Source organism: Anomaloglossus baeobatrachus, chromosome 7 (genome assembly GCF_048569485.1).
Source record: "Anomaloglossus baeobatrachus isolate aAnoBae1 chromosome 7, aAnoBae1.hap1, whole genome shotgun sequence".
In the NCBI taxonomy this organism is placed as follows: domain Eukaryota; kingdom Metazoa; phylum Chordata; class Amphibia; order Anura; family Aromobatidae; genus Anomaloglossus; species Anomaloglossus baeobatrachus.
The window spans coordinates 298,269,657-298,284,776 of record NC_134359.1 but is presented as its reverse complement, the minus strand read 5'-3'; the positions used below and the strand labels follow the sequence as shown (position 1 = coordinate 298,284,776).

The following is a 15,120-nucleotide window of genomic DNA, read 5'->3' as shown; positions in this document are numbered from 1 at the left end:
CTGGGTGCAGTAATCTAGCTGGCTGTAGACCGGGGGCTTCGCTGCAGCAGGTGACACGCTTGTGTAGTGGGCTGCTGGTGTGGAGAGACCATGAACTAAAGGGGTTTTAGTCAAAGGATATTAATGAGCTTAATGCCTGACACCTACCAAAGAGAAAGTAAGTAATTAGTTTCCTTAATTCATTTTTGAAGTACCATCTAGTTTAGAACAAAGAAGCTGATTACCTGCTCTGGGATCGGCCTCTTATATTTTGGATGATTGTGACTGCTTTGTAATGTGGTTGCTCGAAAAACAACAAAATGTTTCACATGAGCTGCCATATTGCCTGATGCGTCCCAGAATCTAACACATGTTCCGTTTTCATTGGTTACAGAATGGAGTCTGGTGACTTTAAGGACGAGCTGCACTGCTCCATCTGCCTGAGCCTCTGCACAGATCCCGTATCCCTGAGATGTGGACACTTCTTCTGCCGCTATTGTATTATCAGTGCGCTGGATGCACAGGAGGCGGCTGGAGTGTATTCCTGTCCTGACTGCAGAGCACAATATCCGGAACGTCCGGCCCTGGAAAAGAAAACAAAGATGGAGAATATAGTGGAAAAATTATCTACTGAGCCTGAGATGGAGGAGCCCAGAATCTTCTGCTGTTACTGTACAAAGTCCCCTGTCCCGGCTGTGAAATCCTGTCTACACTGTGAGAACTCCCTGTGTGACGACCACTTGACTGTCCACAACAAGACGATGGATCATATGTTAACAGAACCCACTGGCAGCTTGGGTAACAAAAGATGTTCCTTCCACAAGAAGGTTCTGGAGTATTTCTGCCCGGTGGACGCAGCTTGTCTGTGTGTGTCTTGCTGTCTGGTTGGCGAACACCGAGGACACCAGGTGGAACTTCTAGATGAGGCTTCTGAGAAGAAGAAGGAGAACCTGAGGAAATATCTGGATGAACTAAAAGAAGGAAAAGCAGAAATTCAGAAACAAGTCCAGGATCTTCAGAATCATAAGACAAAAATTCAGGAGAAAGCCTCGGATAAGAGGAAGAACGTCAGTAACATAGTTATGGATATGAAGAAGCAATTGGAAATGGCAGAAAAGAAAGTGCTGAGTGAGGTCTCCAGGCAGGAGGAGAAGATTGTGTCCCAGATATCTCATCAGATCCAGAATCTGGAAATACAGGAGGACGAACTGTCCAAGAAGATGCATCACGTGGAGGAGATGTGTGGTGTCACCGACCCAATAACACTCTTAGAAGAAAGTGACATTACAGAGTGTAGTCATGGAGGTGAGGAGGACACAGGGGGAGATGGTGGAGAGGTCAGTTCTGGAGATAATATGGATGTGGCTAATGTTCCTCTATCTAACACCAAAGTGCAGGATAACGGTACTGACCCAATAACTGTGCTACGAAAATCAGACCAAGGAGTGGATTATAATACAAGTATGGCATCTGAAGACACATCTCTAGTCAGTGACCTACATGAGACGACTGATGATATGCATATGATCACTAATGATCTGGATGAGGTTCTGATCTCACTGACCTTACACCGATCTATGAGGGATATTGTCACCAATGTAGCATCAGTGATCAGGGTCTATGTGCCAGACATATTGCTGGATGTGGTCGCTGCTCATAAAAATGTTAAGATTTCAGAAAATTTGAAGACCGCAAGATATTCCAGAATTCTACAAGAAAGACCAAAATCATCAAAAAGATTTGTAACTTACCCCCAGGCGTTAAGCAGATGTGGCCTCTCCTCAGGACGACATTACTGGGAGGTAGAGTGGAACCAGACAGGAATATGTGACATCGGCATGTGCTATCCCAGTATAAAAAGGAAAGGAGATAAGTCTGTGATTGGAGAAAATGATAAATCTTGGATTTTGACCCTGGAAGGTGACGAGTACTCAGTGATGCATGACTCCATCATAAATTCTCTTTCTTTACAGCCAACATGTGCGACACTTGGAGTCTTCTTAGACTATGAGGCCGGGCATCTGTCCTTCTATGAGCTGTGTGACCCCATCAGACACTTACACACCTTCACCGCCTCCTTCACTGAACCCCTACATGTCGTCTTCTATGTGGATAAAGGAGCCTCGGTTACAATAGTAATTTGAAAAAGAGTAGGGTGCACTGCAATGTATACATATAAATCATCATTGAAGGGTGCTACCACATGCAGTAAGGAGTACTGATTCAAAGGACAAAAACAATTAAAAACTTATGTATCCACACCAGGGTATCTTGTCCCCCCACCTTGTGGCAAAATCACAGAGCACACACAATAAACACCCATATACCTGGGTCAGTGCACCACAACTAGTTATATCAAAACAGGAGCATAAGTAACAAGAATTTACATGAGAATGCAGCTGCAGTTAGTACAATAATAGCAAAGCATCAAAGTATGCATATAATGGAAATTAAACAGCATGAACTGCATATTACACATGAAGCAAGATAGTAGCAATTCAAAGGTAACCCATACAATTATAGAACCAGCTCCAGATGGGGGAGGGCCCGGGGTTTACAACACGCGTATAGGCTTCGTGTACAGAATTCACACAAAGTCTACCTTATATGTCTATAAAGTATAATTAAAAACCGTTTTTACCTGTGTGTTTGGGGTGTTGCTTGGTCCGGACCAGCTGGAACATAAGGTGCTCCACGTGTGGGCAGCATCAGCCATGGGTCACATGGGCCATAGTTGATACTGCGCAGGCGTAAGGAGCAGGGGAATGATTTACATCGTCACTTAGCCTCCACTGCGCATGCGCAGTAGCAGGTTACGTATCCGGCGTTAGTTGTTATGGAGATGGGGGTTGGCACAAAGACCGCCCCATCATTAATAGTATACGTGCGCTGCGAGCAATCAGGAGGCGGGCGTGGGATGTTACCATAGTGATGAGCGTTTATGTAGAGACAACCCCACAAGACACATGGGTGCACTTAGGGAATGCCATATATATATATATATATATATATATATAAAATATAGAGGCGCCGATCGCGCATGCGCAGGGAGTGCACAATACATACAGTAGTAGGTATTATGGAAAGAGAGGAGGCTAACAAAACCCCTCACTATAGTCACGGCGCATATCTTGATCATGTGGCAAAGATATAATCCTGGAGATGGAGAGAAGCATAGGAACCACCAAGCAATAGGCGCGCAAGCGCTGTGGGGGTTTTTCCAAACATACGTAGGTGCACCTACCGCGCATGCGCAATGGAGACGGCCAGATTATATGACAATTATCGAGGAGCCAGAAGGTACCCAGTCAAGACATCTAGATAAGGAGGTATTTCCATGAGGCGTGCAACGTCCCAACTCCACGTGAAGGTCTGCATGGAGTGTGAAGAAAGATAAGGAAGGTTACACGCCACATGGCAATGATTCACCCATATGGCAATAATGTAACCATGAATATATGAATACCATTTTATAAATCATTATATATATATATATATACACACCGGTCACAATGGAACCTAAGTCAATTATTAGGAGAGTGGCTGTTGGGGCACTTAATACATATAAATTCATTTATAATATGTCCATTACAGTACCTAACCTGTCTAGTATACATATACAGGTAAGCCAAGTTATCAAATCTTCCCAAGTGGACACATAACAAAGAATCTTCGACCCGTAATGTATAAAGCCGTATTCCAAGATTCAATCACAGCAATTTGAGTTGGAAATATCCTGTTGCCTATTGTGACGTATGAAATAAAGTTCCGATATGAGATCTTGCATACATTTTCCACTCAGAATCCAGGGTGCCACAGAGATGGAAAAAAAATCCAACAATGTCCAGTTTTCCTATTAAGGATATGTCCATATCTAAAATCCAACCAGCCATATGCAGGTCCAGCAGTCTTGTCTTGTGACTAGATCATTGTTTGAAGTGAAAGTGAGGATGTTCAGATGTACAGTTCATCAGTTAACCTAAGAAGCCGGTAAAAAGAAGTTCCTCATTTAGACCGTATGGTACAATAGAGTTCAATTTAAAGATCCATTTGGATTCTGTTTGGAGTAGCCATTTATGACAAGAACCTCCCCTACCATTGCCCTTAAACTTCTGCAAGCCCAATACTCGTATCCCCCTAGGGTTAGCTTTATGATGGTGAAAAAAGTGGGTTGCTATGGGCGTAAGTGGCTTACCCTTTTTTTGGTCTGAAGTCGCTAGATTGATAGTGGAAACATGCTTCTGTATCCTCTAGCATAGTTCTAGCATGAGCCGGGTGGAAACTGTTAAATTGTAATAGACTGTTTGTTGCCGTTGTCTTCTGGTATAAGCTGGTAGTTAGTTAGTCCATCATCCTTTCTTGAAACTTACAAATCCAAAAACGTAAAGATAAAAAAAAGCTGTGGAAAGAAAAGCGCAATAGGGTCTTACCCTAATATATATGGGGTAAACACAATGAGCAATCCTACTCACCAAATGGAATTGTGAAAGGCACAACTCCTGTAAAGGCACGTAAAATCTTGCAGCGGCGAGGAAAGAGGACAGAGATGGGGAGCAAAAGAGCAGAAAAGCTTTCAACTCTTACCTGGCCAGGTGTTTTTGGTCTGCACGTCTGGTCCCCTCGTCCTCAGGATAGCAAGACGGTCCACTGGATCCTGGGGGGTATGCGGGTCCCTGTTTAGGCACCAGAAATGTCAGGTTGACCCCTCAATAGGTCACAACCGTTGCCAGTGATGTCCGAATGCGAAGAGGGTCCCGGTCACCCCCTCGGTTTCTCCCAACCTCAATGAGATACAGACGGAGACTAGTATGTGCACTTAAGGCAAGAGAGTGTGCTCTGAACCAACGTTTATTACACATACAGGTTTTTATCAAGCTAATAGGGGTGTAGCTGTGTCTTGTACAGAGAGATAAGTTTCATTTCTCAACGAAGCATAACATAAGTCTTATTTTTCAGCAGAGTGTCCTTGGCTAAGCATAAGGGTAGCGACGCTCCAGCGATCCCACCAACGATCTGACCTGGTCAGGATCGCTGCTGCGTCGCTACATGGTCGCTGGTGAGCTGTCAAATCAGGCAGATCTTACCAGCCAGCAGCGACGAGTGGAAGCGACGCTGCACTTGGTAACTAAGGTAAATATCGGGTAACCAAGGGCTTGGTTACCCGATATTTACTTTTGTTACCAGCGATCACTCTACATCTATGTGACGGCACTGTGCACGGGTAGACGCATTTATACAAATCATTATTACAGCGATTTTCCTATTTACTGCAAATCTTCAGCTGCTTTTATAAAAATGGTTTGGTTTTGGAACAGTTGGGATTTTCTCACACGAGTAATTTTTATCACATTTTTTACCACGGGAATGGATCAGAGATTGTTCCACTCCTGGTTATGTCTTACGAATAGAGGTAAAAAACTCACCCAATACTCAACGTGTGCACGTGGCCTTATGGTGTTATTTTGTGGGCTGTGTATAGAAGTCTTGTGTTTGTACTAAACTCTGAGAAAAAAATTATCTAAAAATGACAAACAGCAGATTCTACTTTTAACGGAGGAAGCACCCGGTATGTGCACTCTGTCTTAGACTTACGGGGTCCATCTATGAGGCAGAGCAGGAGAGATCCCACTCTGGAGGCCCCGATCCCTCTATATATTATTTGGTCGCCCCCAGTCCTTTAGCTGTGTATACAAAGTACCTAGCCAGTCAGACAGGACTCATCGGATGAGATCACAGCTGGTGACAGAGAAGGGGAGAGTCAGTGTAATGGCCGCCATACCAGTCCTCACCCATGAATCTGTCACACAAAATGAATATTGGATTCTCTTATAAGCAACATTTTTCAATCAGAGTGTTAAAAAAGTGGTATACTCTTCTCTAACTAGTGGTTATTCAAAAATTTGGACTTGGACTGACCCTTTCTTCAGTTTAACCCCTTTCAGCAGATGTACGTCACACATAAGGCATCGGTGTATGACGCCAGCTCAGCACTGTCTTATCCATACTTGGCCGATGCCAGTTATGTGACACATCCATCATCTGCTTCTAACCGCAGCGACCGGAGCCAACTCTGATCACTGATGATATCCGCGTAATGTCGCCATCAAATCTGAGAGCTCCGCTATTTCAGGCGTCCACATCCCCCACCTTCAACTGATTGTGGAGTCGATGGGTTTCCATTTGCCATTTTGGTACATGGAGGACCATCATCTTACCTATTTACTGCAGCACTGTTGAACAAGGATAGCAGGTTTAAGTCAATTATTGGGATGAAAAAATAAAGTGAAAAAAAAAAAAATTATAGAAATTAGAATCAACCTCCTTTTCTTGTTTTAAAAATAAAGCAAAGAAAATGGTATTCCCGTGTCCCTAAAAACCCGATCAAACTATGTTATATAATCCGAATGGTAAATGCCCCCAAAAATAAAGAGCCAGAATTGTCATTTTTTAAGTCAATTCCAATCCAATTAAAAGCGATCAACATGCCGTATACAAAAACAATAACAACTCACAGATCCATCATTGATGATATAAATCAGTTACAGGTTTCAGAAAAATGTAAACACATCATTTATTTCTTGCAAGATGCTGATTTTTCTTTTTTCACTTCTAAACTAAAATAAAATTAAAATTGGATTTTATTGCCATCATACTGATCTGAAAAATCATATTGCTATGTTACCGCACGATGAACGCCTAAAAACAAGTAAAAACAGTCATTTAACCTCATAACGACGGCCGTACGACTTAAAGCGGCGGCAAAACAGGGTACTTATTCTGTTCCGCCGCTTTAAAGCGGCGGCCCGAAAAAAACCCTGTAGCGCCCCCCCAGCGACCGAAAATCTCGGGGGTTTCAGCTACCGGGGGTAGCTGAGACCCCCCAGATTATGAATCGGGGTGTTTTTTCTGGACCCCGTTAATGCGATCGCCGGTATACACCGTATACCGGCGACAACATTAAAAAAAAATAAATGGCCGGTAAAATTGATTTATTTCTCATCTGACGTGATCAAACATGTCAGATGAGAAATAAATATGAGCCCTTAGTGCCCCCAAAGCCCCCGGTACCGGAGAGTCCCCCCACCACCCCTACCCCCCTCCGGAAAATCCAAGATGGCGCCGACGCGCGCTGAAAACTCCCGCCGCCGCCGGCTCTGCATTCATTTCCCTCCGATCTGAAATGATCAAACATTTCAGATCGGAGGGAAATGTCCTCCCCCTGACCCCTCCTCCGGTACACCGGAGATCTCGTCCCCGGAGCCCCCTCCGGTTCTCCAGAGCCGCCTCCCCCCTCCGGAGCGTGGAAGATGGCGGCCGCATTCATCCTGCTCTTTCTGCCGCATGTGACACGTCACATGCGGCAGAAAGTTGTCCCCAGGTCCCGCCGTCACCCCCCCAGCCCCCGGTTTTACGTTACCTGGCTGCTGGTGCTCCGGCCCCGCGATCACGCCGCCTCCTTCTTGAAAGCTGGCGGCGCATGCGCAGACAGCGGCTGTCAGCTGGATCCCTGCAAGCAGGGACGCTGACGTCGCTACTGCACAGGCTGCTCCACTGTGGACCGGGGGAGGATGAGTGCGGTAATCTGCAGCCACACTCCTCACAAGGACAGACTGCTGTTCTAGAAAATGGGGGGTACGTTCTGTGAGCGTGCCCCTCATATTCTAGAATGAGGTTACTGCAGGTCACTCTGCCCTAGGTTGGACCGGGGCAGTGTGAGTGCAGTATTCTCAGATTACTGCACCCACACTGCTCATGGAGAGCTTGCTCTTCCAGAAAATGGGGGATACGTTCCCTGAACGTGCCCCCCATATTCTAGAAGATCCAGAGTCGACGTGGGACCTCCAAAATGGATTACAGCGACCGAAATTTATTTTCAATAAATTGGTAAAAGAGGAATGTTTCGGGGAGTTTTTTTTTCAAATAAATTTTTTTTTTGTCTTTATTTTTTTCTATTACTTGAATGGGTTAGTAATGTCGGGTATCTGTTCAGATGCCGTGACATCACTAACCCCAGGGCTTGATGCCAGGTGACATTACAGCTGGTATCAACCCCATATATTACCCCGTCTGCCACCGCACCAGGGCGCGGGATGAGCTGGAGCGAAGCGCCAGGATTGGCGCATCTAATGGATGCGCCACTTCTGGGGCGGCTGCGGCCTGCTATTTTTAGGCTGGGAAGAGTCCAATAACCATGGCTCTTCCCACCCTGAGAATACCAGACCCCAGCTGTCCGCTTCACCTTGGCTGGTGATCTAATTTGGGGGGGACCCCACGTTTTTGTTTTTTTTTAAAAAAACACCTGGGGAGCCCTCCAAATTGATCACCAGCCAAGGTGAAGCTGTCAGCTGTGGTTTGCAGGCTACAGCTGTCTGCTTTACCCTAGCTGGCTATCAAAAATAGGGGGGACCCCACGTCGTTTATTTTAATTATTAATTTTTTGGGGGGCTAAATACAAGGCTAGGCACCCTTTAGTGCCACATGAAAAGCACTAAAGGGCGCCAGCTTAGAATATGCAGGGGTGGGACGTTATATTTGTTTGACATCTATCCATTCATCCATTGTAGCATTTTAGACTGTGCGCCCACAATTGGTATTTGCAGCGTTTTGGGCGCAGAGTGTTTTCCCTGCGTCCATAGCGCTGCGTTGTGCAGTAGAAGCACAGTGGAAGGATTTTTAGAAATCCCGTGCCCACTGTGCTTCTTTTCTCCGCAGCATACACTGACCTGTGGTGCAGCTTCCCGAGCCTCAGCATGTCAATTTATGCTGCGGAGATGAGTGTTCTCTGCAGGTAGCATAGAGCTCCACAGCGGCCTGAACCCAAATCGTGGGCATGGGCAGCTGCGTTCTCCCGTGGACAACACTCACATCTCTGCAGGAAGGCTGACACTGTATACTAGACGCCGTGTCGCTGGATCATGACCACATAGCCTAAAAGTGAGACATTTGTTGCTACAGCAACATTTTTGTGAAGTACCTGTGGATTCAAAATGCTTACTATACTCCTGAATAAAATCTAGTTTCCAAAATGGAGTCACTTGTGGGGGGTTTCTGCTGTATAGGTACCCAAGGGGCCCTGCAAATGTGACATGGTGCCCGCAATTTATCTCAACTTTTCCAGAATTCAAATGGTACTCCTTCCATTCCAAGCCCTCCCATTTTTCCAAACAGAGGTTTTTGGCCACATGTGGGGTATCCCTGTGCTCATAAGACATTGGATAACAACCTGTTGGGTCCACGGTTTGTTGTCTCTTGAAAAAGTGAGAAATTTGATGCTGAAGCAACATTTTTGTGAAAAAAATGAAAATTTTCAATATGGCAACCTAAGCTTATCAAATTCTGTGAAGTATTCATGGATTCAAACTGCTCACTATACACCTAGATAAAAGCCTTGAGGTGTCTTGTTTCCAGAATGGAGTCACTTGTGGGGGACAGCCACTGTTTAGGCACCTCAGGGGCTCTCCAAATGCAACATGGCGTCCGCTATTGATTCCAGCCAATTTTGCAGTCAAATGGCACTCCTTCCCTTCCGAGCCCTGCTGTGCGCCCAAACAGTTGATTTCCATCACATATAAGGTATCGCCAAACTCAGGAGAAATTGCACAATAAATGTTATGCTGAATTTTTTCCTTTTACTCTTGTAAAAAAAAAAGCTACCTGGTTGAAATAACAATTTTGTGGTAAAATTTTATTTTATTTTTTTCATGGCTCAACGTTATAAAATTCTGTGAAGCACCTGGGGGTTCAGGGTACTCACCAAACATCTAGATAAATTCCTTGAGGGGCCTAGTTTCCAAAATGGGGTCACTTGTGCGGGGTTTCTGCTGTTTAGGTACCTTAGGGGTCCTCCAAATGTGACATGGTGCCCGCAATCTTTTTCAGCCAAATTTCCTTTCCAAAATTCAAATATTGCTCCTTTCGTTCCAAGCCCTCCCATTTGTCCAAACAAAGGTTTCAGACCACATGTGAGGTATCACCGCGCTCATAAAAAAGTGGTTAACAAACCTTGAGGTCAAATTTTTGGAATTACCTCTTGAAAAAGTGAGAAAATTGATGCTAAAGCAACATTTTTGAGAAAATTATTAAAATTTTCAATATGACAACGTGACGTTAACAAAATCTGTGAAGTACCTGTGGGTCCAAAATGCTCACTATACCTCAGCCAAATTTGCTTTCCAAAATTCAAATATTGCTCCTTCTGTTCCGAGCCCTCCCATTTGTCCAAACAGAGGTTTCTGACCATATGTGGGGTATCGGCGCACTCATAAGAAAGTGGGGAACAAGTTTTGGGGTCCATTTTGTTGCGTTATTTCTTCTAAAAGTGAATAAATTTGGGTTAGAGAAACATTTTTAGGTAAAATTTAATTTTTGCTTTTTTTCATTCCACATTGCTTTTGTTCATGTGAAGCACCTGAAGGGTTAATAAACTTCTTGAATGTGGTTTTGAGTACTTTGGGGGGTGCAGTTTTTATAATGGTGTCACTTTTGGGTATTTTCTGTCATCTAGGCCTATTGAAGTCACTTCAAATGTGATGTGGTCCCTAAAAAAATGGTTTTGTAAATTTTGATGTAAAAATGAGAAATCGCTGATAAACTTTGAACCCCTCTAACTTCCTAACGAAAAAAAAATGTTGTTTCCAAAATTGTGCTGATGTAAAGTAGGCAAGTGGGAAATGTTATTTATTAACTATTTTGTGTCACAGAAATCTCTGGTTTAACGGTATAAAAATTCAAAAGTTGAAAATTGCAAAATTTTCAAAATTTTTGCCAATATTCAATTTTTTTCATAAATAAACGCAAAAAATATTGTCCTAAATTTGGTACTAACATGAAGTCCAATATGTGACGAAAAAACAATCTCAGAATCACCGGGATCCGTTGAAGCGTTCCAGAGTTATAACCTCATGAAGTGACACTGGTCAGAATTGCAAAATTTGGTCTGGTCATTAAGGTGAAAATTAGCTCCGTCACTAAAGGGTTAAAGATTTATTATTTATTATTGTTATTAACATATTATTCATTGTATCACATGGGAAAATAAATGCTGCCATTCAAACTACAACTCGTCATGCAAAAAAACAAACCCCCATATGGATACGTGGAAGGAAAAATGAAAAACCTATCGCTCTTGGAATAAAAGGAGGAAAAATATCAAAATAAAAAACAACAGGATGGGGTACAGCACTATTAAATGCTTTGGACCTGATCAGGGGCCGTGTTGGAGTCGACGTCGCTTGCTTCTTACTAAATCTGCCGCATATTGAAAGTGTCACGCTCCTCACCACAAAACGTAGGAGCAGAGCGTCACAACGCCTTGTTCTAGCCAATTTCTAGCCAATTTGGTGCAGCTGGACAAAACGTGATAATGCTAAATGTGAAATTTTGCATAGTGTAAAAACTTTGTGACTTTTCAAAGCATTTTATGCCAATTTCCTATTGAAATTGATTTGATAAATTGGGGACATTGTGTTTTAAGCTGAAAAAAGACTTGCTCAAAGTCTGAAACGCGTTGCTAATTAAAGGGATTGTCCACTACTTTTACATTGGTCATGAATGTCTAATCGACCAGGGTCCGACAACCCCCCCCCCCGATCAGCTGTTCAGTTCTGGCGCTGTTCCGTCTTCTGATAGTGGCCGCAGCCGGATACTGCACATCCACCTCCTATTCTAATCAATATGAGGCGGATGTGCAGTTACAAAAATGTCAACTTTGATTTAAGATTCAATTTTCATTGTGCATCACTGATCCAGGATAATCGGCTCTAGCACCGGCTCACCAGGCACAATCTAGGGCAGTCATGGCGAACCTTTCACAGGCCGAGTGCCCAAACTGTAGCCCTAAACCCAATTTTTTTTCCGAAGTGCCAACCAATCCTATTATGTAAATAATTGATTGTAACCTTACCTTTGCCGTCTTCTCTTCAGCAGGGGCATCACGCTCGTGCATGCTTACCACACATTGAAGCTGAGCCCTTTCCAGACACAGCAGTTGGATTGATCTTTCTGGAAAAAATTGCAGCATATTAGACAGAGATTTTCGCATGGAATGCAATCAGATGTCACCCTGTAATCCACATCTACATTTCAAAGTCTGAACATCTTGAAATCCCATAAAGACGTACGAGTTGCTCCCCTCCCCTTTCATTGTGTAGTTATGTCCCCCTTCCTGGGCCACTTCTTGGTAAACATGTCCCCCATCCTGATATATATTTCCTACATTCTGGTATATTTGTCCCCATCAAGGCCCCATCCTGGTAAATATACCTCATCCAGGTAAATGTCTTCCATCCTGGTAAATGTACCTTATTCTGGCATGTTCCCCCATGCTGGTAAATGTACCCCATCCTGACATATTGCCCATCCTTGTAAATGTAACCGCATCCCGGCATGTACCCCATTCCTGATGTCCTCCATCCTGGTAAATGTTCCCAATCCTGGTTAATTTACCCCCATCCAGGTAAATGTACCCCCATCCAGGTAAATGTCCCCCTTCCTAGCATGTACCCCTTCCTGGTAAATGTTCCCTTTCCTGGTAAATGTACCCTATCGTGGCATGTTTCCCCATCCTGGCATGCATGTTTCCCCATCCTGGCAGGCATGTTTTCCCCATCCTGCCATGCATGTTTCCTACATCCTGCAATGCATGTTTTCCCCATCCTGGCATACATGTTTCCTCCATCTTGGCATGTATGTTTTCCCCATCCTGGCATGCATGTTTTCCCCATCCTGCCATGCATGTTTCCCCATCCTGGCATGCATGTTTCCCCATCCTGCCATGCATGTTTCCCCATCCTGGCATGTATGTTTTCCCCATCCTGGCATGCATGTTTCCCCATCCTGGCATGCATGTTTACTCCATCTTGGCATGCATGTTTCCCCATTCTGGCATGCATGTTTTCCCCATCCTGGCATGCATGTTTCCTCCATCCTGGCATGTATGTTTCCTCCATCCTGGCATGCATGTTTCCTCCATCCTGGCATGCATGTTTCCTCCATCCTGGCATGCATGTTTCCTCCATCCTGGCATGCATGTTTCCTCCATCCTGGCATGTATGTTTTCCCCATCCTGGCATGTATGTTTTCCCCATCCTTGCATGCATGTTTCCTCCATCTTGGCATGTTTGTTTTCCCCATCCTGCCATGCATGTTTCCTCCATCTTGGCATGTATGTTTTCCCCATCCTGGCATGCATGTTTCCTCCATCTTTGCATGTATATTTTCCCCATCCTGCCATGCATGTTTCCTCCATCTTGGCATGTATGTTTTCCCCATCCTGGCATGTATGTTTCCTCCATCTTTGCATGTATATTTTCCCCATCCTGCCATGCATGTTTCCTCCATCTTGGCATGTATGTTTTTCCCATTCTGGCATGCATGTTTCCTCCATCTTGGCATGTATGTTTTCCCCATCCTGGCATGCATGTTTCCCCATCCTGGCATGCATGTTTCCTCCATCTTGGCATGTATATTTTCCCCATCCTGCCATGCATGTTTCCTCCATCTTGGCATGTATGTTTTCCCCATCCTGCCATGCATGTTTCCTCCATCTTGGTATGTATGTTTTCCCCATCCTGGCATGCATTGTTCCCCATCCTGGCATGCATGTCATCCCCCCCCCCCATGCTGGCATGTGTGTTCTCCCCCACCCCATGCTGGCACTGGCCCCCCCATCCCCACCTTAGCACAGCCGCACACTAGTTATATAAAAAAAAAAAAAGCAACACACAACTTACCTTCCTGCACACGCTCCCCCGCTGCGCGCCGCTGGGTCCTCAGTCACTTCAGTTCCCACGCGGCCAGAAGACCTCATTACGCCGGCGCCGCTCGCTGACGCTCCTCCGTCTCCTAGGCAACAGACCTGCAGCCTGGGGGAGGAGGAGTGTCAGAGCGAGGAGAAATGTCTCCTCCGCTCCAACACAGTTTGATCTGCCGGCGCGACTGCACCAGCAGATCAAAGCGGCAGGATCAGGCGACAGCACGCGTGCCACCAGAATGGGCTCTGCGTGCCCCTGGTGGCACGCGTGCCATAGGTTCGCCATCACTGGTCTATGGCAACTGTCCTCTCCACAAACACTGACAACACACAATTTAAAGGGAACCTGTCATCAGAAATTTGGCTTTCAAGCTAAGTGTTTCCCCCTCTGCAGCTCGTGGGCTGCATTCTAGCAAGGTTTCTATACTTTTTGTGCCCCCTTTTAAACCAAAATAAATACTTTATAAAACTGTACCTTTCGGTTTGAAAATCTTGTAAATTCTCCATGGGGGCGGGCCGTGTGGCGTCCGTTGCTGTATCTTACGCCATCCCCCATGCTCCAAATCATCCCTCAGAACGCCGCCCACTGCGCCCGAGGTCCCGTGCACGCCAGGACACCTGGTGACGTGGTCGCAGGCACGAGAGTATGGGCGGCGCTGTGATTGCATCGCAAGTGCCCGCCCATAGTCTCGTGGGCGCGCTCTCCCCTCTGTACGTCACCCGGATCCTCCGCTTCTCCTGTAGTGGCCTGCTCCGCTCCTCCCATCTATTTCCTGCTGCAGGGTACGATGGGAAGGAGGTGACGTCGGGCCGGCGCAGAACACTGGAGGCAGTGGGGAAAGGGCGGGCACGAGAGTATGGGCGCGCACTTGCGATGCAATCACAGCGCCGCCCATACTCTCGTGCCTGCGACCACGTCACCAGGTGTCCCGGCGTGCACTGGACCTCGGGCGCAGTGGGCGGCGTCCTGAGGGATGATTTGGTGCATGGGGGACGGCATAAGATACAGCAACGGACGCCACACGGCCCGCCCCCATGGAAAATTTACAAGATTTTCAAACCGAAAGGTACAGTTTTATAAAGTATTTATTTTGGTTTAAAAGGGGGCACAAAAAGTATAGAAACCTTACTAGAATGCAGCCCAGGAGCTGTAGAGGGGGAACATTTAGGTTGAAAGCCAAATTTCTGAAGACCGGTTCCCTTTAACACCATTATAAAGCGCCTCTCCCTTCTCTCCTCTTATATGATTCTATTACTTTTTCCTGTCAAATTAATTACAGGTTGTTTTTTGTTTTAACAGAGCTATAAATTCTCTGTAAATAATTACTGGAAAATCTATATTTACTGCAGAAATACAGGAGGATAGGTCAGCGTCTCAAGTTATGAAGCGG

At 45.3% G+C, this 15,120-nt stretch overlaps 1 protein-coding gene across 2 annotated transcripts in view; it reads left to right on the top strand.

Annotated features, from left to right (window-relative positions):
• The window catches only part of LOC142246491 (E3 ubiquitin/ISG15 ligase TRIM25-like), a 29,229-nt gene extending 14,109 nt beyond the window's left edge, over positions 1 to 15,120 (top strand). Inside the window, exons 2-3 of one of the 2 annotated variants that reach the window (XR_012724898.1) lie at positions 374 to 2,483; positions 15,080 to 15,120. Coding sequence is in view for 1 of the 2 variants with exons in the window: in XM_075319555.1 (XP_075175670.1) it covers positions 375 to 2,123 (1,749 nt within the window). In the remaining variant the exon portion in view is untranslated. Of the gene's footprint in view, positions 1 to 373; positions 2,626 to 15,079 lie in introns of those variants that run through there. The other variant, XM_075319555.1, reaches the window with a different exon arrangement.